Source organism: Triturus cristatus, chromosome 4_1 (genome assembly GCF_964204655.1).
Source record: "Triturus cristatus chromosome 4_1, aTriCri1.1, whole genome shotgun sequence".
Lineage (NCBI taxonomy): Eukaryota > Metazoa > Chordata > Amphibia > Caudata > Salamandridae > Triturus > Triturus cristatus.
In genome coordinates, this window is record NC_140585.1 from 986,465,743 (window position 1) to 986,493,227 (window position 27,485).

General features: G+C 45.1%; 1 protein-coding gene across 1 annotated transcript in view; it reads left to right on the forward strand.

Moving 5' to 3' along the window:
• Positions 1-27,485, forward strand: part of LOC146855952 (solute carrier family 23 member 1-like) — a 1,135,305-nt gene that overhangs the window by 944,097 nt on the left and 163,723 nt on the right. Inside the window, exon 14 of the mRNA XM_085653904.1 lies at positions 5,804-5,912. Coding sequence (XP_085510030.1) covers positions 5,804-5,912 — 109 coding nt within the window. The remainder of the gene's footprint in view (positions 1-5,803; positions 5,913-27,485) is intronic.

The window sequence follows — 27,485 nt, forward strand, 5'->3', positions numbered from 1 at the left end:
TGACACTGAGGATGGCCAGGGACGGTGCATGAGCTGTCCCACATCGGATACCGATATCCAGGGGGGTCTGTGTCCGGTGGGAGCACCAACAAGCTTTGGCAACGGCAACACGTGGAAGAAGACAAAAAGGTACAGTGTCGAGACCAATAAGGTCCAATAGACTCACCACATTCAAGTAAGTCAGGGTAGGCCCGAGCAAGCAGGAGAGCCCACTGGAATCAAAGAAGACCCCCAACAGGGCACAAAGATCTCTGTAACCGAGAGTCGCCCAGCCTTAGCAACGGCCAGTCGATGCAGTACACAGGGGACTCGGTTCCGGCGGTGTTGACGAGGGATCCTGGCCTCAGCCTCAGTCTGGAGACAGTTCAGGCCTCGAAGAAGCGTCAGAACCGCCTCCTGTTTTACCGAACCTGTTAAAGTCCGTAGGAGCCCAGGATCAGCAAACTGGTCAGTTACGTTGCGGTGCCGGCGGATGCAGGGGAGTGACTTCTTCACTGCAAGGGAGATTCCTAAGGGTGTCTTTGGATGTCCACAGGCCACGGATGGAACCTGTATGGAGTACAGACACTGATTGGGCAGCCGACTTGTGGAATAAGGAGATCAGGATCAGACAGAGTCTTCCCAGTTGCAGTCTCGGTTCCCAAAGGGAAGTCCGATGCGGTCAGTACGACACAGTCAGATTGTCCAGACGGTTGAAGATAACGCAGAGTTAGATCTGAATCGAATCCCAAGATGAATCTAGGGACTCACCCCCAGGTAAGCACTTTAGTACCCTAAGGAAAGGGTTGGAATGATTAAGGGGTCCCACCAAAAGGACAGGCTGGAAAGTGGGGAGGATACTCCCATGCCCTTTGTCAAGTTTCGTGCCGGAGCGAGAGCCAAATGCTCCCCAAATTGGTTTGAGCTGGAGTATGCAAGGAGGGTACCAAATGTGCCCCTCAAGCAATCTGAGGGGCACTGGCAAGCACCCCCACCCTCTCCCGAAACACTAACCCCTGTGACAGGATACCTATTGTTCTGCCTTCCCCTGCTCGAGCTTGGCTCTGAGGTTGGCAGCAGCCCTCGCTTGCCCTCCAGTTCTGGGAGACTGATACTGGGAGCACTGAGGGCTTCCCGAAGGAGATTTACAGTGCTTGGAATCATACCTCACACATCATTTACGGTGTGGGAGGTATGATTCCAACATGTTTGATACAAAACATGACAGGGATCATTACAGCCAGTTTAGAGACGGTATTCGTGTAATGACCATTGCCACTCTATGTATCGTAATGGCTGATGCACTGACAACCCAGGAGAATGTACCCCGAAGGTTGCAATGGTGTCCTACTCATGCAGAGGCATCCTCACACTTAGAACTGAGCACCCTGCCTTTGGGACTGAAAGGCCTACTGGAGGGGTGACTTAGAGGTTTTAAGTTCAGTGATGTTAGCTATAAGGAAACATATCTTTTGTGAGAGATGCAAGCACCAACTCACACAGGCTGCAATGGCATACCTGTAGTCAGAGTTTGGAGGGTCCCCTATTGGTGGCATAATACATGCTTCAGCCCATGGGGGACTCCGGGTGTACCTAGGCCTTAGGTACTCTAGTACCATATACTAGGGACTTACTAGGGTACAACAGCAGCCAATTAGGAATGTACCAAGGTACTCACCATAGCCAATTTAGGGAGGAAGCTAATGTACTGGGGTCCTGTTTAGCAGGATCCCAGTCAGACTAGTAAGAAAAAAAGTATGACATCAGCAAACAGTCGCAGTAACCTTGAAAGCAGATCCTACTTTTCTACACAGGGTGTAATGCAGAGGCCTGCCAAGCATTTACGAGAGGGCTTTACAGTAGAGCTGTAGGAGGTATTGGGAACTTGCTGAAATTCCCCCGTTAGTACACAGGGCTAGTTGAAGATGCCCACTCTTTGTTCTGCCCTTACTTGCAGGTGTTGGAAGCTTCTCACTAAGCAGAACATCTCACACAGGCCAGGGGACTGCCATGCCAAGGTCAGGCAGGGGTACGTATGGTGTCAGGGTTCATGGTGCCGCTCACTGGGTTGTTAATTCGGGGGTGGGTCCCCACTGCCTTCCCCCCCTGGAGATTGCTATGGTCACACTCCCTCTTGGGCCTGCTTAGACCCCTTTGGGCAACTTGGTGCTGTAGTGCAGGACCACAGTCAATCCAGTCCTATGGCACCGCACTCGCCGATGGTTTCCAAGGGATCTCAACAGTCCCCCTCTCCACAGTTGGCTGCTTTTGTTCGAAGCTTCTCACTTTTTAGTGCTTCTTTTTCGTGGGCCGGGTGGGCCGCCATTTTGGGATCAGGCAGAGGTCTTGGTGATAACAGGGTTCCCAGTATCACACTTGAGGTTGTTAATTCAGGAAGGTGGTCCCTGCTGTCTTTCAGGTCGTCCTCCTTCTGCAACTTGCTTTAGTTAGGCTCACACATGTGCTTGCTCAGTCCCCCTAGGGGGACTTGGAGCTACAGTGCTGGATCACAGTCACTCCAGTCCTATGGCACTGCATATGCCAGAGGCTGGCAAGGATTCCTGTGGGATCAGAGCCACAACGACGATTTTGACAGAGTCAGGGGGCCGCACGCCGACCTACCCACAGCTCCAGTGGCTTCAAGGACTCCGCCGCATCCCCTGAGACTCTCAGGTGCCATGAAGCTTGAGCTTCAAGCAGCTGCGATGTAAGCGCCTAGCAAGGGTTGAGGCAGACAATCGCTAGTCATGTCTAAACACCATCATTTATGATTCACAATTTGTCAAGTCCAACATTCCTTTTTTAAGGGTTGAGGGCCTGAGTTTGTGGAGAGGAAGAAGTGTGTATTTATATGTAGCAACTTAACCCGGTTGAGAAGGCGTGCTCCTGCAAAGTTGTTGGGCTCCTGCAGGGCAATGCATCAAACGTTCCTCTTTTTTTATTCTTTATAGTTGAAGCCAAGCACAGCAAATGGTGTCCACTTTATTCTCACTAAGAAAATACCATCTACTGCTTTGTAGCAGTGATTAGTGCATTTACTTGGTTAATAGCACTCTGAGCCAAATAAAACTACCGCCTGTTACCAAGCTACAATTTTTAAGACAAAAAAAGCTATTTCCTGAAAATAAAATAGTGCTTTCCATGTATGTGGTTTCTATGGTCTGCTGGTGCTGGTAGTATCTTTACTATTAAAGTTAAAATACTTGCATCAGGTCCTACTCAAGTACAGGAGCATACAGCAGTCTATTTACCTTGCTCACAGTACTCTGAACCTGGTAAAAAATGTCTACCATCTGTCACAGAATTCTTGGCCATAGAACTATGTGTATATTAAACAGATTACATTTTGCTATTAAATCTGATAAGCAACATATGGTGGCTTTTTTTGTTATAGTCATAATTGAAAGGTTAGCTGCAGTATGGAGTCTGTAATTACGGAAATAGTAAATCTTGTTTTTAAAATCTTTTTTTTTAAAGTTACTCTGGCGGACCTACCTACCAATACTTAGCTTAACATTTGTCAAAACAAGGGTCAGATTTTCTAAGTATCTGCTTTGCCCTTGCCCGAAGAAGTCGCAAGGCAACAGAAATCCTTAAATAAGATTTACAGAGCCCTGCAAGCGGCTATTTTCACTGCCTTCATATGATATGATATAGTTTTATAAAGCGCTCGAATGCCGAGGCGTCTTTGCGCTATAAGGTGAGATAGGGGATCATAGCAACTATAACTGATTTAAGAAGGTGGAAAGAGGCGTGTTTTTAATGCCTTCCTGAAAAGAAGCCTATCAGACAGAAATCTCAAAGAAATGGGCAATTGATTCCACAGTTTAGCTGCACAATGTGACAGACTTCTGCCTCCCCATCTGGCTTTGCACATTTTGGAGATACCAATGAAACCTGCATCACTAGATCTAAGGTTCCTAATAGGAGTGTACCGGAAGAAGAGATTCCGAAGGTCACCAGCTCCTCGACCGAATAGTGTCTTGTGAATTAGGCATAAGGCTTTGAACTCAGTCCTTTGCTGGATGGGGAGCCAGTGCAATGACCTAATAGCCGCAGAAGTGGGATGTCCCCTAGGAATATTTAACAATAGCCGGGCAGCAGCATTTTGCATCGACTGGAACTTTAACCTCTGGGCTTTGTCGATGCCTATATACAGTGCATTACAATAGTCAAGCCTCAAAAGAACAAGGGCAACGCCAACAACCACTTATTTCTTCAGATCCTGGGGGATGAAAGGGAATATCTTCCTAAGAAGGTTCAATATGTAGAAGCAGGCGGAGGTTACACTATTGATCTGGCCCAAAAAGTTAAGCTGATCATCAAAGAGAAACCCAAGGTTCTTAACTTTATTAGACGGAACCGGACATTGACCCGCCTCTGTCGGCCACCATGTGGAATTCCATAGTAATGGCTGTTAGCCAAATTCCATCACCTCGGTCTTATCGGTGTTCATTTTAAGATAGTTGCAGCTCATCCATCTCATGATGTGAGTCATGCAGGCATGGAAGCTGGCAGCCGTAGCCTCAGACTGTTTGGATACAGAAATGACAATTTGTGAATCATCTGCATAAGATACCAACAAAAAACCATACTCTCTGATGAGTGCAGCAACGTATACACTGAACAATGTAGGTGACAGTGCAGATCCCTGTGGCACTCCACATGGAGTGCAGAAAGCCTTGGATTGCAAATTGTCCCAATGTATACACTGCTGCCTTGAGGCCAAGAATGAAGAGAGAAGGGACAGAGCCAGAGCTTGTGTGACTTTGTAAAGACATCCACTGCTTTGCTTTACATTTTGTTGTGGCAGATGTTTCATGGGTGGAGCATGGACATTCCCACGCATCCACTCATAGAATCTTACGCAATTCAAGCTTCAATGAAGGCAGTAAGTTTAAGATTCAATCAAAACGGTGCATCTACCACAGAGAGGCGTAACAAGGAGAAATATCTTTATTTCTTCTCATTACTTCCTCTTTGTGGGTGTGATGCATTCTGCATCACACAGACAGAGGCACTTGCCTCCTATAATTTTTATTGTGCAAGGAGATATACCTTCCTGCACAAAAACAATTCTGCTTGTAACACAGGCACACTTGCAGCATGGCACAAGGGTGCCTGCATCAGTGGTAGGTAACATACATTGTGCCAGAGTTAGGAGAGAGCAGAAGTGTGGGCATATCTTAGTAGTTAAGACACATTTCTGCTCTCTCTCTTTCACACAATGCAGCAAGTAGCCTCGCTGTCTTGCATGAAATATTAGTAACTCTCCCCCTCAGTGAGGACTCCAAAATCCCACCACACCATTTATGGCAAAAATTTGGGGCTCTTCGAATATTCACAGGTTACCTATATTATTATGGGGAGACTCATAAATATTCACAGTTCAGTTTTAGGTGAGGATGACCAGACCTAATCAGTTATTTGCAGGAGTAGGTGGTTGCTTTATAAAATGACCCTCGATGGTCCTCTCTGAGACCTGAAGAACCTGGAAGAGTGGATGGATTCCATCATTGGGGAGGAGGGAGCTATTCTATCTAGATTTGATATTAAGATCACTTCAGTGTGTACATACTTCATAAAGTCATCTGTGCGGGATGTGGGCGGACCGATAGTGTAAACATTTATATTCCCGTAGATTTAGGGATATGTAGTTGTACCACTCTTGTTCCAGAAACCCAAATACCTTAGTAGCTAAAACTCATATCAACCTCCCAATTTATTACCGGCAAGTAAACAGATAAACAAATATTGTATTATTTTTTGTTTAAGTAAGAGTGCACATAATTTCTCCAACGTTTACATTTGTCTTGATTTGTAGTTTGTGGACCTTAATTCATCAAGAAACCTATTCGTGTTTGGATTTTCAACTTTCAGTGGCCTTGTTATTCCAACGTGGCTGAAATACAACCCAGGAATCATCAACACAGGTACGCTACGAAAAGTGTGAAAGTGATTACACCTCACATACTTTTCACTTTTGTAGTACATTTCTAGAGCTTCACCATCTGACAATCCTTCACTTTGGTTTCTAAAGTGTCCATATGCAAGTGAAATACAATAGTTCATCCGCACTGTCATTTATCAACTTTATCTGCTTTTATTTTACAAATCAGTTAGCCGCAAATTGTTTATAAAGCATCAACTTACACATAGTTGATGCTATCGTGGAAATAGTCATTTATGGAAAGAATCACAATTATCATTTTCAACAGATTATTTATAAATGATGATTCATTTGATAGTGTCCTCATGCACAGCTATGTTTATTGGTGCAATTCACCACAATGTTCTTCACACGCTCAGCTACAGTGCCTATATTTAGGATAAATTGCTACTTTTATGGTATTTTTACATACCGAAAAAAGAATTCAAAAAAATATATATATATTCTTGGTAAAATATTTTCCCCCCGAAAATGTGTGAATTATGCTTAGTCCAAAGCCAAAGTTGTGACTATTAATATTCTTCAACTAGTTATTTACTGTACTTAGTGCAAGTCATGTCTCATCGGCCTGCCATGTAACCCCAATTTGGCTTGTCTTATTCACTCCTCAACTCAGTATCACTGCTTCAGCAGACGCGCACAGGCTGCTGGGTGAAGAAAGCAGAATTTATTACCCTATTTCATGGCTTGCAAGTGCACTGTTTTGCTTGGCACCCACGCCTAAATCTTCAAAAGACAAATAAAAAATCTTTTAGTTCCTTCTATAAAATCTGTCTGAGACCCCAGGGAGCAGACTCCAGGCAGCAGCCTACCCTTTAGCACAAGTCCTTGCATAAGGCAACATATAATTGTCATGTTTTATTTATTGTTAGGGTCAGCACAGCAGCCACCGTCTCTTCCCTTCAAAGACTTGAGTGTTCTATTACTTTGATTTACTGGTTACATTTTGTAATCTAATACAGGGCTTTTCCTGCCTTGTGGTTCTTTTTTTCATTGCCTTATTCATTGTATTGTTTCTTATTCACATCATACTTTCATGCAAGTGATCGTGGATCTCTCTTGTAGCATAATGACTTTTCCATTTTGGGGACACGTGTATTGCTATATAAAATGAATTCATAGTGACCCGTAATGGTTTCATCTTTTTATTTTAGCCCTGAAACGGTGATCTTTTGTATGTTTTTTGTGCGTCTTTCGTATTAAATTCAGTCATACACTTTATATCTACCATGCCAATCTCCTGTACTGTCGAACCTAGTTTTTTTTCAATCTATGACTTGTCACATTCCTGAATCCATTTCCTTGGACTGCCAGCCTTGCGCAATCACCATATACGCACCACCCTTTGACTTCAACATGCTGAACAAAACGCTGTGCAGCAGCCCTTAGTTTCTCAGAGGGTCCACATGGAGTGAATTTCTAGTGCATTGTGTTGAGGCATTGGAAGCAAAGGAAATATGCCCACCCCTATACCTTTATCAGCGGCCGCGAGACTTTTAACAAAACAGGCAAAGTTACTGTCTGCCGACGGTGATATGGGATCTTAGAAAAACTTAACCCCTTCAGTGCCACGCCCTTTCCCCCTCCTGTGCCGGGCGTTGCATTAGTGGGTGGGGTTCATGACGAGATAGTCTCGTCATGGGCACAGCGCGACCGTGCTCCATGACGAGACTATCTCGTCATGGGCACAGAAGAGGTTAAGTCATGGAAGCTGGGCACCAAAACTTTATAGTAGTGGGACCCTGCCACACTATCTGTCCTCTCGTTTATGACCAATAATGAAGCATCAATTAATGAAACTGAGGTTCGGATTGATTCCATTGTAGGCATACAAATATGGGCGAGGGTACAAAGAAGCTGTAACTACTAAGTGCCGAGCATGTGGAGCAGTAGAGGAATCCTTAACTCACATACTGTGCATCTGCGAGAAACTGCAAAAGCTGAGAATATACTGGCTCCACCCTATTTGGCGTATTTTAAATATACGGACATGTCAAGCTGCCCTGGTCGAGTGCATGAAAGGTGAATCAGTACAGCTGGATGCTCGCTTTATGAAATATTTGACGGCAGCAAAGGCAGTTTTGGACTCCGACCAACATACAGAACTATAATCCATAATGCTGTGCTTAAGCGGTGTTTAAACCTTTTAAATAATTGTACAATTAATCAAACCCACTTTTTTATTAGCTTTTTATAATTGGAACTGATGTATTTTATACAGCTTTCTTTTTTGTTGTTGTCTTTTTGGTCTCATTGCAATGATAATGATAATTGTGCAGTAAAAATGATCTTATCTTATCTTAGTTTCTCACTATCACCACTATCCCTTATTTATTATTTACATTTAAGATTTCTGTATTGGGCTTAACTGGTCATATACTGCCTACATCCGAGCCGCATTATCCAGAGGGTCATAGGAAGCTCAGATAGCCCATATGTAGTGTACTTTAATTTGGTTCTCACCCCCACCAAATTCCAGGGTGGAGTTGGTGGGGTTATTTCAAGCCTCAGCATCTCTGCTTCAAATTAGGGCTACACACTTCCATTATTTCTGAGAATGGGTCCATGGGTGATTTCACAGTCCCTGCTCCAGCAATTTAGCAATTTTAAAAATATACATATATATATTTCTTGTGGGGTGTTTACATAGCATGGACCTTACTTCGCAGACAGCAAAGCACCTTGTAGAAAACGGAGAGTTAGGCAATGCTACTTCCAATTTGTAGGCGCATTGGTGGATGTTCACAAAAGTCAGGGAGAAGCAGTGCACCTCACAGTAAGACATGCTGTACAAGGAGCAATACTTTACAAAGTTAACACAGTTTACATGATATACTTTGTGAGGTCTGTGAGGGAAGATGCAGTGAGAAGAGCTAGTCTTTGAGCTCTTACAGGAAGGAGTGATGAGCATTAACCCCTTCTGTGCCCCGCCCTTTCCCCGCCCTGTGCCGGGCTTTCTATTAGCGGGCGGAGTTCATGACGAGATGGTCTCGTCATGGGCACAGCACAACCGCGGCCCATGACGAGACCATCTCGTCATGGGCACTGAAGTGGTTAACATGTTTATTTGATAGTAGCAGAAATAGCTTATAATCTCCCATACAGCTGACATATTAATAAATATGATTTTGACATAAAGGAGTGCTCTTCAGATGTTCTGAGGAAATTATGTAAAATTAAAATGCAATTAAGGAATATAAATCGCCATCCAAATGAGACGGCATAATGAAAACACCAACACAAACTTCTGAAGAAAAGGAATGTATATCAGAACTAGTGGCAGTAGGGAAATTACATCGCATGTACACAAATTAATGGGGAGGGATTGCCCATTAGGTTATTGTGCCAAATATGAGTTGCTTGGTCATTACACTTGCAACTGTTGAGATGGAAAAAATAAAATAGAAAACTGTACTTTTAACATCATGCTTTGTCAAGAACAGTAAACCACAAACCTAATTTTGCATAAAAGATTACTAAACCATATTTGCCAAATTCCTCATCACAGATAAACCCACCTAAGCAAAAGCCGGTGCGTTATGTGAGTGAACAAAGTGAAGGGCGGGTCTCCTAAAGGGGCGTGGCCTGTGTAATTAGGACTGTGACATAAATATGTCAACTACATTTCTGTGATTCCCACAGTTTGACACCTGGCTGGTATTTTGCTTCCTCTCTTAGCTTTCTGTCATTGCATCAAGATATATAACCCTCAACACACTTAACTCCAGCCAGCACTATTGGCTTTTTCAGTGGGTATTAGCTGTTTAAGTTAAATGAGAACCAACAATGATTTTATGTAAATAATTATTACTGAAAATTGTTAAATGCTAAAATTGTCAGACTGAATTAAACATTACTGAGGCCGAGGCAGTGGTCTTCAGGGTGTTTCAAACACCCCTGCTATGTTCTCTCTATGTTAGACATGTTCGCCCTTTAAATGTCATCCATCTGCATATCTTACACCTCAACTCTCCTCACCAGCACCCTCTTTTCACTCTTTGCTGAATGCACCTCTTCCCATCTCCTTTACTTCACCACCCCCATATACACCACGCTCCCTCTCACCTGTAAGCACTGTATTTTCGTTTACCGTGTCAATATTTTGATGACTGTGTACCTCTTTGACACATTTCCACTGAATCACCCTTAAAACTGTATGCATTGCTATTGCTAAGTGCGCTCAACAGAGAGGACAAGGATTGGATGAGCATATATTCTGTACACCGTTTTGACCCACTGACAGGCACTGTTAGTGACATCCACTGTCTTCAGCCTCCGCTCCAGAGCTCTCAATGATGTCCCATCATAAGCATCTGTGAGGAACTCAATTCATAGTACGCACTATACAAGAGTAATATGCCGAATGGAAAAAAAATACAAAAACACAACATCCTGGAAATAGCTAAAATTTTTAAAGAACGCACGATTAAATAAAACATGTGAAATAGCAATAGGAATTAAATCGCTTGTTCGTAAATCGGTCAGTGTTTTTGCCAATAAAGTTAAGGACATGAATTAAGGGCGCAATATGCATCCATATCAATGTCCGTTTTTAATTACTATTACTACTGGGTCTGAGACCTGGAGGGACCCTGCCCACTCAAATCCCTTCCAAAAGCATTGGACAGGAAAAAATAACTTAAAGAACAGGCAGTGGTTCAATGGTCTCATGTAATCCAATCTTTGCCCATTGAAATTCTAAATTGCCCATAGATTCTACACAAATTGTTCAGAAACAGCCAATGTGTTATCATACCACACATGTCTATCTTTGCAAAGAATGAAAGAGAGGGCGAGCGAGCTAAAGAGAATGCTTGACTGCTTTAGACTTCGGTCCAAGTGCTAAAGTTGAATCAAGCAGTTCCTGAGCTCCCATTGTGAGGGGAAGCATGATGCACACTCTTTGTGTTACCACAAACACCCATTACCCTGACGTTAGAGCAAAGCTGTCTTTACTCACAACTGTCTGCTGTTGTAATTGTGACATTAACCATAGGCATTCCTGCGCCATAAGAGACTACAGAGTGCACATGTTTGTAATATAGGATTCGGACATATGGAATACGCACTTGCCAAATAATCATGAATTGGCAGCTAAATAAAAGGATTACTAGACACCAAGGAATGCTTCCCTTGTAGTTGACTCACAGTCGCACCAATCCACCCCTTCCCTTGATTACCCAAATGGCCGCCATTCCATTGTTCTCCGGAAAGGCGAAACTGAGAGTTATCCTCTGATCTTAAATACACATGTGAGCTGTACCCCTCAAACCTACTATGATCGCTGATCCAATTGGGTGAACCACCTTCCCACTGAACAGCTCTTCCAATTTTGCGTAACTTATAGTTCACCACCAAATCAATCATTAAGTTACCTCCATGAAGTTTCCCCTGGGTCAGAAAAAGCCCTAACCCTTTCATGACTACCAAGTGCACATCAGAACCCCCTGGGCGACCAGAAATTATTACGCCTGGGGCTACTTTCATCACTGGGCAGTTCTTTTGCTTCTGGAATCCTGCCCCACTACTGGATTTGGAACCTACTAGGTATTACTAGACAATAAAGCCAGGGGACAGGCTGGTTTTGTTTCAAGGAAAACCTCCATCCATGTTTCACTCCAAATATTTTAAGCACCATTTCTCATGGAAATGTAAAGGGGGATAGGCAGTAACGTAACCAGCCACACACCTGGCCGGAGATGCAGGATATTTGGATTAAGGGATTGGTTGATTTATCTTGAGGGGGAGGGTTACAGCATAGCTCAGTGCCCAATTGGCTAAACATCTGCAAGTCCCAGTGCATTCTTTATTACCCTGATCAAGTAGGTTACCAAGTGTATGTTATTGCCATGTCATCGTGCTAGGCCACCAACAAATCCAACAAAGCCAACCTAGAATAAGGTATAAAATATATAACATACAAACTCATTAAAACTAGCTATAATGTTGTTCTCACAAGGAATTGGTGTTGCATCTCTCATTCTTGTGAGAAAAGGCACCCATAGCTCCTGATCAAGGCACCCTGTTTTAAGAGCATATGATGAATGTGATGAATTACTCTTTTTTCATAGTGCTTCAGCACCCTCTGCCTAGGCACAGAAGTAGGTTTTCAAGTCAAAGTAAAAAACTGTTTATTTCAGATATAAAATCCATAAAACCACAATATTCAGCAAACATTTGATAGGCTAAAACAACATACAAAATTAAAATTACAATACATAAAGAGTACTGCATAAAGTGCCATTAATGACATACAAAGTGCTAGTACTGATGCTCTTAAGGAAAGAGACACAATCACTGTAACACCCCAGAGCAATAAAATGATCTATGCAGACACTGCCGGACTGCAGACATTGACAGACTGATTCTTAAAAATCATAAAATCCTAAAAAAGTATCAGCATTATGACAGCAACAATCAAGTAAAAAGGGTAAAGTGCAAATGCTCGTTCAAAGATCACTTGTATCGATATCTTAACAGGTGATGTAACCAAGTCAGAACACAAATAATAATGTCTCTACAGTGAAAATCTTATAGGGCAAGACTACCTAGACCTGTTGAGGAATCCATTGCATACCCTAGGATAAAAAGAATTCACTTACAATACAGATCAATCAATCAGGGTATTTTAAGCACGCTACTCACGTGTGTGGGTCTCAAGGTGCTGGGGGCGGGAGATCAGCAGATCTGTTTAGCCGAAGAGCCAGGTCTTGAGAGTCTTCCTGAAGGTGTTCAGGGAGGGGGCGCTTCTGATGTCTGCCGGTAGCGCGTTCCAGGTCTTGGCTGCAATGTGGGAGAAGGATCTTCTGCCTGCTCTGGCTCTGTGGATGCAAGGGGTTTCAGCCAGTGCGAGGTTGGAAGATCTGAGGTTCCTTTTGGGTACGTGGAAGTTGATACTGTTGTTGACGTATTCGGGTCCGGTGTTGTGCAGGCATTTGTAGGCATGGGTGAGGATCTTGAAGGTGATTCTTTTCTCCACAGGGAGCCAGTGGAGTCTTCGTAGGTGTTGGCTGATGTGTTCGTACCGGGGAATGCAGAGGACGAGTCTAGCGGCGGTCTTCTGTATCGTCTGTAGTTTGTGGAGGAGGGACTTGTTTATGCCGGCGTAGAGCACGTTTCCATAGTCCAGTCTGCTGGTGGAGTGCGTGGGTGACTGTCTTCCTTGACTCACTGGGGATCCACTTGAAAGTCTTTCGGAGGGTGTGGAGGGTGTTGAAGCAGCTGGAGGTGACGGTGTTGATCTGTCGGTTCATGGTGAGGGATGAATCGAGTACGATGCCGAGGTTTATAGTGTGGTCCGCAGGGGTCGGTGGGCTTCTGAGGGCAGTCGGCCACCAGGTGTTGTCCCATGCTGAGGGGGTGGTTCCAAGGAGGAGGGCTTCTGATTTCTCGGCATTGAGTGTTAGACAGCTGTTGGTCATCCAGAGTGCGAAGTCCTGCATCCTTTGCTGGAAGTTGAGTCTGACGGTGGTGCGGTCTTTGGTGAGAGAGAGGGTGAGTTGGGTATCGTCAGCGTATGATACAATGTTGAGGACATGTTGTTGAATGATGGCGGCGAGGGGGGCCACGTAGACATTGAAGAGGTTCGGGCTCAGTGAAGACCCCTGTGGGACTCCGCAAGTGATATCCATGTATTCGGAGAGGAAGGGTGGCAGTCTGATTCTTTGGCTTCCTCCAATGAGGAATGATCGGATCCAGTCTAGGGCTGTTCCTTGTATTCCAGCGTCGTGTAGTCTGGCGACCAGTGTGCGGTAGGAGACGGTGTCGAAGGCTGCTGATAGGTCGAGTAGGATGAGGGCTGTGGAGTGGCTTTGGCCCAGGAGGGCGCGGATGACGTCTATGGCGGCAAGTAGGGCACTCTTGGTGCTGTGGTTGCTTTGAAATCCGGATTGGGATGGGTCGAGGATGGCGTTGTCTTTGATGAATCATGTCAGTTCCCTGTTGACTATTTTCTCTGCGACTTTGGCCGCAAAGGGGAAGAGCAAGAAGGGCCAGTAGTTCTAGAGGTCGGTGGGATCAGCTGTGGGCTTCTTGAGCAGGGGCCTGACTTCTGCACATTTCCAGTCATCTGGGAAGGTGCCTGTTTTGAAGGTGGTGTTGATAGTGCATTGTAGTTCAGGTGCATCTGTGGTAGATGTGTGGGGGCATGGGGTCTGTGGGGGCCCCTAACTGGATGCCTTTCATGGTCAAGGCAGTGTCTTCGGCTGTGATTGGCATCCAGGTGTAGATGGTGGGCTGGCTGGTGTGTCTGGGGGGCGGGAGGATGTGGCGTCTGGCATCTGAACGCACACAGAACTATGTGTTAAAAAGATCATCCACAAGTGCTGTCAGAATCATATCATATGCCCGCAAATGGACAATATGATTGCAGATAATTCAGGCAGTGTGCAAATATTTTGCCACTGCAATATGAATCGCTTCTCTAGTGTCAGAACGCAGAGTATGTAATGCAAGTGCATATTGGCTAAGTCCCAAGAGCTTGCACACAGGTTTAAGCCTTTTTTAATATGGGCGAACGTAAGCAGGGTAGAAAAAGGCAAATAAATAGAAAGGTTTGGCCATTGAAATCCAGGAGAGACACTTACCGGATCTTAAATATTTCTCCCTCGATTTGACACAGACAATATTCACAGGCAAGACCGTGTACTTCCATTTTAGATTAAGTTGCAGTGGGAGGCACCGTGGAGCAGTATCAAGGAATAACTGATATACAGGAATCTTATTGAGGTCTAGAAACACATCTGTCACGCTCCGTCACCTAATTCACTTCAGTTCTCACAACGACAAATGCTCCTTAAAAAGCTCTTTAACCAAGGAGCTAGAAACTGATTTCGCTGCATCCGGAATGTCCCACAGGGAGGGCAACCTAATCTCATAAAACATGGATTTGATATATGCAAACCAAAGGATTCTCTCACAACCCGGGGATCTTAGGTGCAACATTATAGTTCTTCTAAGTGATTCCAGTTAATCTGTGGTCCAGAGTCTGTACCATTACATAATGGGTCGAAACATCACACTAACTTAATCAGATAAATACCAATGTCCATGAGTTGGGGGAGGCAAGGAGAACTCTTAGGGAGATTAAGAAGACTCCTAAGAAATCTGTTTTCTGCCTTTGAAAAGTTGTCAACCCTCACATGACCCCAAGCTCTGCTCCATACATGACTGAACTATTTGCTTTTAAATTGTAAATCTCCACTACAGGAACAAGAGGAGAAGCCTGGGCTTTCTAAGGTACTTTAATCACGGTGCCCGATTCCAGCTGGAGCTTAAGAGGGCTCTTTCCAATTCATCTTATGCCTTAAACAAGCTCCTGAATTTGGTCCAGAGGAGTACCCTGGACCAGAATGTTCACCTTTCCTGTTTTGCACGGGTTTAAGGCAAAAAGGTTTAAGGGGAAGACCACCCTAAAGCTGCCAGGTCTAACAGTGTGCCTAATGCATGACATGAAATTAATAACATTCGACAGCCATCACTAACCTTGCTTGTAAGAAAACCCCAGATAATATTCACAGATGGTCTCCAAAGCAAAACTCTTGCTCTACACTCTCACTTCTGAGTAGGTTGCCTGATTGATAAATTAGTCATAACAACCATCCACAATGAATACTTGCGGAAACTTTCCTTGCAGTAACTCCAAAAACAAATTTGTATAAATAATATTTAAAACAGCCACTTCGCCTGCCTATGACGAAGAACACGTAAGCTTCTGATCACACACTCCGTTCACATCTCAGCCAGAGCATGGATGCCTGAGATGTGCTGCAGCCATGCTCGGGTACCACTTTTGTTGATTAGGAATTAAACTTGCAGTAGAAAGCTTTGAAGATAGATATTGGCAGCAGATTGTTTCCCACTATCTTTTGGAATTAAGGGAATGTCTGATTAACTTAGCGTTAGATCACTCAGACGCCAATTTCATTGTGATGCACACCTCCCACTCTCCATGGGTATGTGTGAGCGGGTGTTGGAAGCACACACCCATGGAGTTTCTGATGGAACAGGATTACCTTTTCACTTGGGACCGATGCATGTGGTGTAGGAAATGGATATGAAACATCACTGGAAACGTTTCTGAGTAGAGACAAAGTGAGAATTTTGTGGATGTTCAAAGCATTCCGAATATTTAACCTGCAAAGCTTTCCTTGGAAACACACCTGCTACCACCAGTACCCCTCAACATATGAGTGAGGACATTTTGCCATAGTTGTAAAAGCTTCATGGCTGCAAATTCGGCCTACATGTGTGAATATCTGAAGATCGTGATTCCACAAAAACTCTAGTGCATCATACGCATAGTTGCTATCTCACAATTACAATAGGTTCAAAATGAGAAGAAATAGGGGCATATTTTCAATAACTGGCGCATCCCTGCATATGAGCAGGGATGTGCCAGTTATTGTGCGCCACAGCTCCGCCACCATGGATGTGCCGCATTTACAATGCGGCGCGCCATGGGGCAAAAACGGCACAGATGCAACTGTGCCTTAAAAGTGGCGCATTGCTGGAGTTGTGTCGCAAGCGCGACGCAGTTCCAGCAATGCTCTGGGGGGCCCTATCTTGTCAATGCTGCGTCAATCCTTATGCCTGCTTCAGGCAGGCGCAGGGTTTTGAGGCAGCATGGGCCTAAAAGTGACTGAGTGAAATCTTGTAGATTTCACTCAGCCACTTTTAGGAGGAATTCCTGCGCCGGAACGCCCCCTCCTGAGCAGGAACGCCTACATGTGGCGCAGGGCTTTACAACGTGACGCATCTCGCAGATGCGTCACGTTGTAAGTACCCCGCACCATGGCGCAGGATTTGCGCCGCCGCTGCTTCACAAAAGTGACGCAACGGCGGCGTAAATGAGGCGCAAGGGGCTTGTACATCTGCCCCATAGAGTGAAAAAAATATTTTAGGAACTATCATGCCATAAGCAACATCTTGCAATTCAAAGAGTCTTAAAACAAAATGGTGGACAGCTTTGTACAGTATATTTTAGGTCTCGCCTACAGAGAACTTTAGTTATTTGCTGCCGAAGAACTACTCTCTGCAATACAAATACAGAGTGGGCTCGCGGTCAGCCCCTTGTGTATGGCTTGATGGTTTTCTTGTCCATCCCAATGTTCTGTTGCGTATTTGATGGGTATCCTTCCACTTCTTATGTTAGACCCGCCATCGGAGCATTGCTGCTTTACATTCAATTCGAGCATGTCTTCTTTTTTGCCCCTCTCCTTATTCCACTGCTCGTTCTTGCTGCTTTCAACTACAGCTTGCATTGCTCCAAGTCCTGCTCCCTTGCCCCTTTTTAATCCACTTTACATTTGTAATAGTTTGTTTTATTTTTATTTCCAGGCGCCCGGTACCTGAGATCAGACACTGGGCAACTCACTTCTCTAGCTGTACTAACTAACCCACATGTTATTTCTTACGTTTTACATTACCACTCTAAAATGCAAGGTTAGCTTGCTAAAGTAAAAAGTCAGAATGGTGTCACGATGCATGCCAAGATGTCTGCCATGTGCGTGCATCAGTGCACATTTGTCATAACGCACCAGTGGTCCTTTTGGAGCATATTTACAAGCCCCTTGCGTCGATGTAGCGTCACTTTTTGTGACACTCCGGTGGTGCAAATCTCAAAATCCTATCTATGAGGCCACGCAAAGACACTATGCGTGGCTTTCATTGGCCTCATTGATATGGAGTAAAGCAAGGCAGTGCAAATTGCTGCATTGCCTTACTCGGAGCTTGGGATGCATTCCATGGGCGTTGTGGTGGGTTTTCCCATGAAACACCCATGGATTTTGAAATGTCGCCAAATTTACGAGAGCATCTAAACCTGGGGAAGCGCCAAAACCTTACGCCTCCTGAAGTGAGGCATAACGAGGAGAAATCGCATTGTTCCTCTTTCTATGTGTGCTGTCTTCTGCAGCACAAATAGAAAGAGGAACATGCTTCTTAGAATTGTTTCTCTTCAGGAAGGTTCCCCTTCTTGCACAAAAACAATCCTGCTGACAACACAGGCACCCTTGCAGCATGGGGGGCCTGCATCGGCACTAGGCTGCCACAACAGTGCCAGCACAAGGGAAAGAACAAGAATGCACCTTATTGCATAAATATGGTGCACTCCTGCCCTTTCACTTTGGCGTAGGGCAGCACAGTAAGCTGACTTGCTGGGCTCCCTTATGCCAAATCCCCATAAATGAGAGCCTTTGTCTTTTTGTCTGTTCTCTTCCAACATGACAATAAGCTGTTTTAGGATAGTAAAATACAAATAAAAGTCAAGGTACACTGAAGGGCTACTGCAAACAGTCATTGGCAAAGTCAACAGGTGGGCACTCGTATTTTAAAAGCTACAAGTATTGGCTTTGTCAATGCTTGTTTAACATGATTTAGAGCCGCTCATATTGGGGAAACTTTACAAAGCCAAAGAGATCTTTTGACTGGCTGGAAGTTGATCCACTTGAATAGTTTTATGCGCCAACATTTTTAAAGATCAGATTGTATGCATTGCACCAGGGAATTTTGTACTGATGACAACTAAGCAATTTTGCTAAATGTACATGAATGGTTCGTACTCACATTTGCATCAGCTGATCAGTTGAGGAGCATAATGTCCACTGACTGAAAAGGACAGTTTAAACAGGTTGATCATTGTAAATGCTGAGGGTTTTACATGCAGAAGCTCTGGGCCAGAGGCTGCAGCTGCTGACCTTGGAACTGGGGAAGCAAGTTTGAATCCTGGCCTTGGCTTAATATCCTGTGACTTGGCTTAATATCCTGTGATTCTGCTTAAGTAAATGTGTACAGTATTCTGGTTCTCTTGTAAAGCACTTTAAACCCCTCAGGGCAGGGTCCTGCTAAACAAAATATCACCATTGGTAGACACAGTTCTTGAATATTATTATTTGGAGTTCAGTTTCCAGAGACTTCTCTTTCCTCAGTTCACCCAATAGTTGGCTGAGAGCTGCAAGCAGCCCTCTAAATGAATTGCCCCAATTTGCACAAAATGAGCGCATGGAGTGAGTGTAGCTGTCTCCTGTAGAGTTTACAGTGCGTTCCTTTAGGTGTCTTTGTCAGGACAGGTAAGTGTCCTTCTGTTCATCCTCTAGTAAAGCACACCTTGGCCCTCAACCTACTTGGGGATTTCTTAGTGCGCCTGGACATACTTACGTAACCACCAGTGTGATGCTTCAAGTGCCATCATTAGACAATGCTCCTTTTTGCTTCGAATGTCATTCAATACAATGCTTGGCGACCAATGCCACTGTCATGCAATGGAACTGTGTCTCATTTTGTCTTGATGTAGTTTTTGTAACAGTAATTATTTTTTCCAAAGGAAAATAAAGTTTCATCATTCTACCCCTAGTCTACATATGAGACAATGGTGTACTTAATCCGTTTTCTAGTCAATAGTCCCTATTAACCGCAAGGTAATTGCAATTGTGACTGCCCGTTTAGTTGTCAAATATAGCAAAAGTATGTGTTTAGAGGAGTTCTGAAAAATTTTGGGCACGGAGCTACTTCACCTGCTGCGCCATTCAAATCATGACCCTGTTGTCTGCAGGGTAACTGACTTGTGGCTGCCTGTTTAGTAGTAAAATATAGCATAGCTCTTATATATTAACTTTATTTTTAACATGCAATGTTTATTGCAGCATTTAGAATTCAGTCATAATGACCAAATAGATTAAGTTGAAAAAATCAATCCGATAATGACTACAAAGGGCAAAGAAATGTACTGAGGCATTAATAGAAAACGCCACAAACATTGTAAGATTAAAACATCTGCTTTACACAATTAACTAATAAAAAGCAAGCATTCTAGCATAATGTTAGAATGTGTCTGCCTCTTCCATGGGAAGAGATCTTATCTTGACAGTGAATGGGTCTTGAACAATGTGAACAGCTTTAGTAGAAGTATCGTAAATACGTGCAGCCAGTGGAAGTTAACAAAAAAAAATGTTCCACACAGAAGCGAGTGAACACAGTGATTTGGTCTGGGGAGATAATAAGAGCCCTGTTTTAAGATATATTACCCACAATAGATTTCAGGTGCAGGCAAAACCTAACAAAAAAAGAAGGTAAGGCAAAACGAGACCTTAATTAGTGGCGACCCAACTGCAACATTTATTACATAAATGCATTCCAAAATATTTTGTACTAGGAACTGAGTGATTTTAAATTTTTCACAAATATTGAAAAGTGATTCTGCTATCATTTTACTATAAATAGTAGTGGAAATGCTTTCTAAAACCATGATTTATCTTTTTCTAACAACCTATGAACAAACTTAACTAAACTTGAAATTTGAACTCATAACTAGTAAAGAATTTTGGACTGTACGTAGAACTAAGACATAACTGCATAGTCACCACATGTATGTGTTTATAAGCCTTAGAGTGAACTGTGCATTGTCTTGCTGTTCTTCTTTGCTGGACCTTCACTTACCATATTCTTCCGTGTTTAGTGTTTTAGTCTTTATTCACTTCCCTTGAATTAACACACCAGATATCATTGACCTGGACGTTACAATTGAACCCAGGGACATAGAGTCGTCCAGCATCTCAAAATATAGGTACTTGGTTTGGAATAGCCATGTCCCTTGCATGGTGTACACTCATGTCCCCAGCCCTAAGTGCAGACCTGTGAGTTTCTGGTATCCTGTTCTTTGGATATTCGGCCCCAGCCTCGTACTAATCTAGCATGTGTGCAAAAGCCTAGGCCTGTTCTCTGATGTGAGCATGGTTCCTGAAAATGTCCTCGTGCTGGAGAGGCACATCAAGTGTGCTCTGTGTTGTGCTAGGGGTCTACTGCCCCTGTCACAGGTTCTACCGTGTGGCAAAGTGGTGGCAGCATACCATGCCTTTAGTAATCCTTATGTGACCAGATCTTTTTATCTGTGTCGCTGGACTGGTGACATTTCAGCCTACTCGTGTAAAGTTCCACTGCTACAGGTGAACCCAGATCCTTGCAGTAATATACCAGGAATATGTGTGCATGTATGTATTTGTGTGGTCTGCATGATGCACTCCTCAAGAGTGTCTGAGTGAACCAGAGTGAAGAAGGTCAGTAGGTTCCATTTTGGAAGCCCCTCGCCTGTTCAAGTGCACAAGATTGAGGTGAGGTTTCTTTCCAAGTCTTGAGCCTAGAGGGAAGCACGCTACTCCTTCCCTTCTTACCTAAACTGAAGTGGGGAGAAAGGAGATAGGCTCCACTTAGAAATTCAATGAGTTTCTTTTGCTGCAGAGGGCTGATGATTAGTCTTCCTGAGCACCATAATTTGGTGGATGGTGGGAGTGAAATTGGCTAAAAGAGTTTCTTTTGTCGGAGTTTGAAGGTTTTGTTAGAAAAGGGTCAGCCTTTTGTCTCTCTTTCTGATCACTGTACGGTGTGGCTGTTGATAGACAGGTGCAGAATGCTCACACCTCTTTGTGCCTCTGTTGTCGGAGATCCAACCAGGAAATTACCCTGTAGCATCACTAGTCTAGACAAAGGCTGAGTATGGACGACAGCCCGAGAAGACACATCCGAGAAGAAATGACCCAAACCGGTCCTGGGAATGCGTACATAGAATATACATTTTCTGTTTGCTGTACCTGTGAATGTATGACGTTACATTGCATACATTCACTACGCATGGCTTTACAACGCAGTTGTTACAATGACTGCGTTGTTACCACCGGGCCATTACATTGCAATTCATTTCAACGACTTGCTGTAGGGGGCGCGCTGGACTTAGTAATAGTATTAATTACTATTCCTACTCCAGTTTGCGCAACAGCAGGGAAGGTGTTGGATTTGAAATCCAACACATTCCCTGGTGTTGCACGCCCCCTACAGCAAGTCGTTTATAAGACTTGCATTGTTATGGCAGGCGTGGTAACAACGCGGTCATTGTAACGACCACGTTGTAAAGTTACCGCATTGTGTTTAAAGTGTTGTAAATGCTGTTTCCCGTACCATGTATAAGAGTGGGGGCTTTGGACCCACTAGTTGTTCTAGTATCAAGTTTTCGATGATGGAGGTGCTCCACAAAGTACAGAGAAAGCTACTGTGCAACAAGAGCTGGTGTGTGCCTGACAGCCAGCTTCCCAGAGGTGCGGGGACATCACCAGGAGTGTAATCTGGAGGGAAAACATTTTCCCTGTCCTGAAATGCAGTGCTTAATTTGAGCCGGTGCTTTCCAGTGCTGAGCACCAGCGCTTAATTGGTTTCCGGTGCTTGGCACATGCACCTAATTGTCAACACCACACTTAGGGCAGTCTGTGATATGGTGGCGCTGCTAATCTAATTCAGAGATGAGCAGTATAACAGTTGTTTCGGAAAACAACGTACATTAAAAAATGTGCTAATACATGCCTCCCCAGCCATTCCTTTAGCTCTGGGGACCTGGAATAATCTAAACTGTCGCATTACCATGCAAGAGAGAAGGTTAGTAGTTGTTTTGGCAGCAATGACAAGGGTGATGGGTGGTGCAAGCTGCAGTGGCCTCCTGGTTGGTGCCCTGGCACTTAATATTTTACAAAGTAAGCACTGCTGGAATGCCTGGAAATTGGTGCCTGGCAGTAGGGGGAAAGATCAAGAAACCCTACAGGAGTAGCTGACTATCGGTGTGGGCAAGAGCTGTTGACTTGGTGCAATGTGCTTAAGTAGTCTGTGCTGCTGAATAAGAGAACACTGCCAAGGTGTGGCACTTTCTGTGTGCCTGAACTGATTTTTCTGCTGCAGCCCATAGCATTTACCCCAGGTGGGCCCAAGCAGTCTGCGCCACTGATGAGACTTGTGTTAAGCCCTTCAAGAGCTGCCCAGTGTGTCCTAGAACATTGACAACTCTGCTAGAACTGAAGGTGCTGCCTCGAGGCACTTGGCCTCAGTGTGCCTGTGTGACTTACAAGGGTGCTGTCTAAAAGTGCGCTCAATTGGACTAAGCTACAGACACTGAGCTGAAGTGCCTTGAAGTGATGCAACTGTTGTCCTTGAAACTGCAAGAAGAAGCACACTGCTTTGCTGACTCAACACCTGGGAGGATGGATCAGCTAAATAGCCAACTCACAAGACAGCCCAGGAGGAAGGAGGCCCTTACACAATGATCTGCATGGCCTAATCTAAAGCAGATTCAATGTGCCTAGACGAGGACCGTTGTGTTAAGACAGTGGTGTGCTTTCTACTGCCTTTGGACTCCTCTGTGCAGTCCATGGATGCTCCTAGAAAGTGGAGCAGCTTCCTAATGCATCTTTGGCTGGCACATTTTCCCACCAAGTGACAGGACCAAGAGTGAAGAGCAGGAGGCCGGAGAGAGGCCTACCATGTACACAAACTATTGGTGTGATATCCTCTGGCGGAGTGCTTGCTTTCTATTGCTTACCAGAAAAAGTGGCATGGGAGTGTGACACCTGTGCCTAGACCCAAAGGGAAGTGGTGTAATAATAAAAAAGGGGGCATCTGCAATGGGAAGTAATAGCCCCAATCCAGATAATCTAATTAACTGATACCTTTTGTAGTTAGTAGTATTGAGTTTTGTTGTGTATTAAAATACGTCTCTTTTACAAATATATGCACCCAAATGAATAGAATGTTAAATATCTGTAGATTACTGAGCTTGTTGTACCCCCACACTTATTTCCTTCAGAATCCTGTAACTGCTCATCATTGCAAATACTGAGTGAAATGCTGAAAGGAGTTGTACTTGGCCCAATTTGCAGAGCCATAGTAAGACAGACTACAGGACATCAGAGGCAAATGACCACAGAACCCACAGCAGTTGCCCCGTAGCCTCTGCTTGCCTCGTGAACCCCTGGAACAGGGCCTGAGAGCATGTGTGTGTTCCTAAAGGATATGCCTAGAAGAGTACCAGGCTAACACTGACAGCGCTTTACCTATAACACAAGGTTGGCATACATATGTGTCTCTTAAATCTTCAGCACATCTCTCGCCTCTCCGTGAACAAATAGTCCATCTTGTTGGTCCATCACAATGGACAATGCCTCATGGTAACGTTTACCATGTGACTCGATGTCACTGGTACACAACTTTTGGTCATTTTCCTTTCACAAGTCTGTGTTGGGTGTATTTATTAAATTGATTTCCTGGAAGCAACCAAGACTATACCTCCCATAAAGCCTTAATTTGTCAAATGAAAGCCTCACAGTAAAGATGAGGTGTTCCAGTGACGTGGAGTGATGTGTTTTTTTGCTCGTGGTGAATCAGTTGCCTGGCGATGACCAAGCTACATCATTACTGTTCCTCAAACGTGCATACTAGTGATCATGCATAATCCAGAAATATGGGGTTTTCAATGTCAGCTGTCTCATGTCAGCATGACATCCTATTTACAGGCCTAAGCTTTCCCTTATCGAATCATTACTTTCGAATAAGCTAGTTTAATAGATCCATTTATCATTCGTGGTCAATTCAAATGGCATTTCGAGAACAGAAAATTTAAAATAATAAAGATGTACTACTATTTTTTCTTTAGGCCAAATTATGCTATTTTATACTCAAGAAACCCAAGGCGGATCCGAGGGACCTCAAGAACTTCCGGCCCTTCTCCCTGTTCCCGATCCCGGCAAAGGTCATCGAGAAAACCGTCAACAGACAGCTGACCCGCTACCTCGAGGAGAACAACATTCTGGACCCATCCTAGTCCGAGTTTCGCAGCAACCACAGTACCGAAACTGCCCTCATTACCGCCACCGATGACATCAGGGCCCTGCTGGACAACGGCAAAACCACAGCCCTCAACCTCTTGGACCTATCAGCCGCCTTTGACACTGTCTGCCACCGCACCCTACGCACACGCCTCCACAACGCAGGGTTCCGAGACAAGGCTCTCGAATGGACCACCTCCTTCCTCTCTGGCAGAACCCAGAGCGTCCGCCTCCCCCTTTCCGTTCCAAAGCATCCGAGATCATCTGCGGCGTACCCCAAGGATCATCCCTCAGCCCAACATTGTTCAACATCTACATGGCACCGCTCGCCCACGTCACCCGACTGCACGACCTCAACATCATCTCTTACGCCGACGACACCCAGCTGATCCTCTCCCTCACCAAGGACCACCTCACCGCCAAAACCAACCTCCACGAAGGAATGAAAGCCGTCGCCGAGTGGATGAAGAACAGCCGTCTGAAGCTGAACTCGGACAAAAGGGAGGTCCTCATCCTCGGTCCACCCCCTCAGCCTGGGACGACTCCTGGTGGCCGACCGCAGTGGGAGCAGCACCAACACCCACCGACCACGCAAGCAACCTGGAGTTTATCCTCGACTTAACACTCTCCGTGACCAAGCAAGTCAATGCCATCTCATCATCCAGCTTCAACACCCTCCACATGCTCCGCAAGGTCTACAGGTGGATCCCCACTGAAACAAGAACTGTCACCCAGGCCCTCGTCAGCAGCAGGCTGGACTACGGAAATGCCCTCTACACAGAAGCCTCGGCCAAACTCCTGAAACGACTACAACGCATACAGAACGCCTCTGCACGCCTGATCCTCGACATCCCTCGCCACAGCCACATCACACCCCACCTGAGAGACCTGCACTGGCTTCCCGTCAACAAGAGGATCACCTTCAAGCTCCTCACCCACGCACACAAGGCACTCCACAACACCGGACCAGCATACCTCAACAGACGACTCACCTTCTACATCCTGAACCGCCAGCTCCGCTCCGCCGCCCTCGCCACCGTCCCCCGCATCCGAAGAGCGATCATCGTTGGCAGATCGTTCTTCCACCTCACCGCCAAGACCTGGAACACCCTCCCCATCATCCTATGACAGACCCAGGACCTACTAACCTTCAGGATGCTTCTCAAGACCTGGCTATTTGAGCAGTTGCAGCACCCTTACCCCCAGCGCCTTCAGACCCTCACGGGTGAGTAGCACGCTCTACAAATTTCTTGATTGATTGATCGATCTTGACAATATAAGCACAGTCCCGGGCACATGTGGTGGGGGTATAACAATGGTATTAAAGTCCCTTTAGGATCAAAGTTGCTGCGGTCGACACCAGTATAATGTTCAGAGTCATTTAATGAAGTAACAACAGAATAGAATCAAACAACCAGCCAACACATGTTTTGTCTCAAGGAAATTGAACTGTGACTCTTCAGGGCACAGAGCCGGTGATAATTCCAATCCAGCCTGGGGTACGAGTAGAACTTGGTGGTGAGTGAAGGCAAAGAGTGCAGGAGGCACTCTGGTGAGTCGTGGATACGTTTCTGGTGTTACGTGTTGACACTGAAATGTTGGCACGGGAGTATGGTTGCCAGGGAAAGACTGCGCATCCGGAAGATGCCACGGGAACAGTGTTTCACGACAACCTCCGTTCAGAGAACAGACAGGCGTACCCGCCCTCTCATTTGCCCACCATACAGGATGGTGATCTCTACGGAACTCACTAGCATCTGAACTCTCTGCCACTGCACAGCCATCTAGCTCTCTCCTTAGACACTGGATGATCCCTCCAACACTGTACCTAGGCTTATTTATGTCCACTCGCAACACAGCACACCAGCCCCGGCGAAACCGCATCACTTAATCATACCTTTTGACAGTCTATCCCTGGCGACCATACACCTGCATCAGCATTTCAGCGTCAACACGTAACACCAGAAACGTGTCCACGACTCACCAGAGTGCCTCCTGCACTCTACGCCTTCACTCATCACCAAGTTCTGCTCGTACCCCAGGCCGGGTTGGAATTATCACCGGCTCTGTGCCCTGAAGAGTCACAGGTCAATTTCCTTTTGACCAAACACGTGTCGGCTGGTTGTTTGATTCTATTCTGTTGTTACTTCATTAAATGACTCTGAAGATTATACTGGTGTCGACCGCAGCAACTTTGATCCTATAGGGACTTTAATACCATTGTTATACCCCCACCACGTGTGCCAGTGACTGTGCCTATATGTCCAGTGTGGGTTCCTTGACTAACACACTTACGGGGGTTAGTGGGTAACTCCCCCGACCTGGCAGCACAGTGCATACTCTGTACACAATCCACACAACGCGCATGAGTCTGAGCGCCAATCTTCCTGATTATACTAAAAACACTACCCCTAGACTTGATCTTGACAATAGTCCAATTGGAAATGCTAAGACATGTCTCATCAATACTCCTCGTTATGGGGGATGTGTATGATAGAACAACACATTTTGTTGTAACGCATGCCGTTACAACTCTGCTGTTACAGTGTGAATGCCTTTACCACACACAACCCTTACCAAGCATATTTTTACAACGATTATGCCTTAATCATGCATAAACATTTGTAAAGCGCGATACTCACCCGTGAGGGTCTCATGGCGCTAGAGGGGAGGGGGAAGAGGAAGCAGCTACTGATCGAACAGCCAGGTCTTGAGAAGTCTCCTGAAGGTCAGCAGGTCCTGGGTCTATCTCAGGTGGGTGGGGAGGGTGTCCATGTCTTGGCGGCGAGGTGGAAGAATGATCTGCTACCGGTGGTCATTCGGTAGATGCGCGGGACGGTGGCGAGGGTGAGGTCAGCGGAGCGAAGCTAGCAGTTCGGGCTGTGGAAGGTGAGTCCTTCGTTGAGGTATGCTGGTCCAGTGTT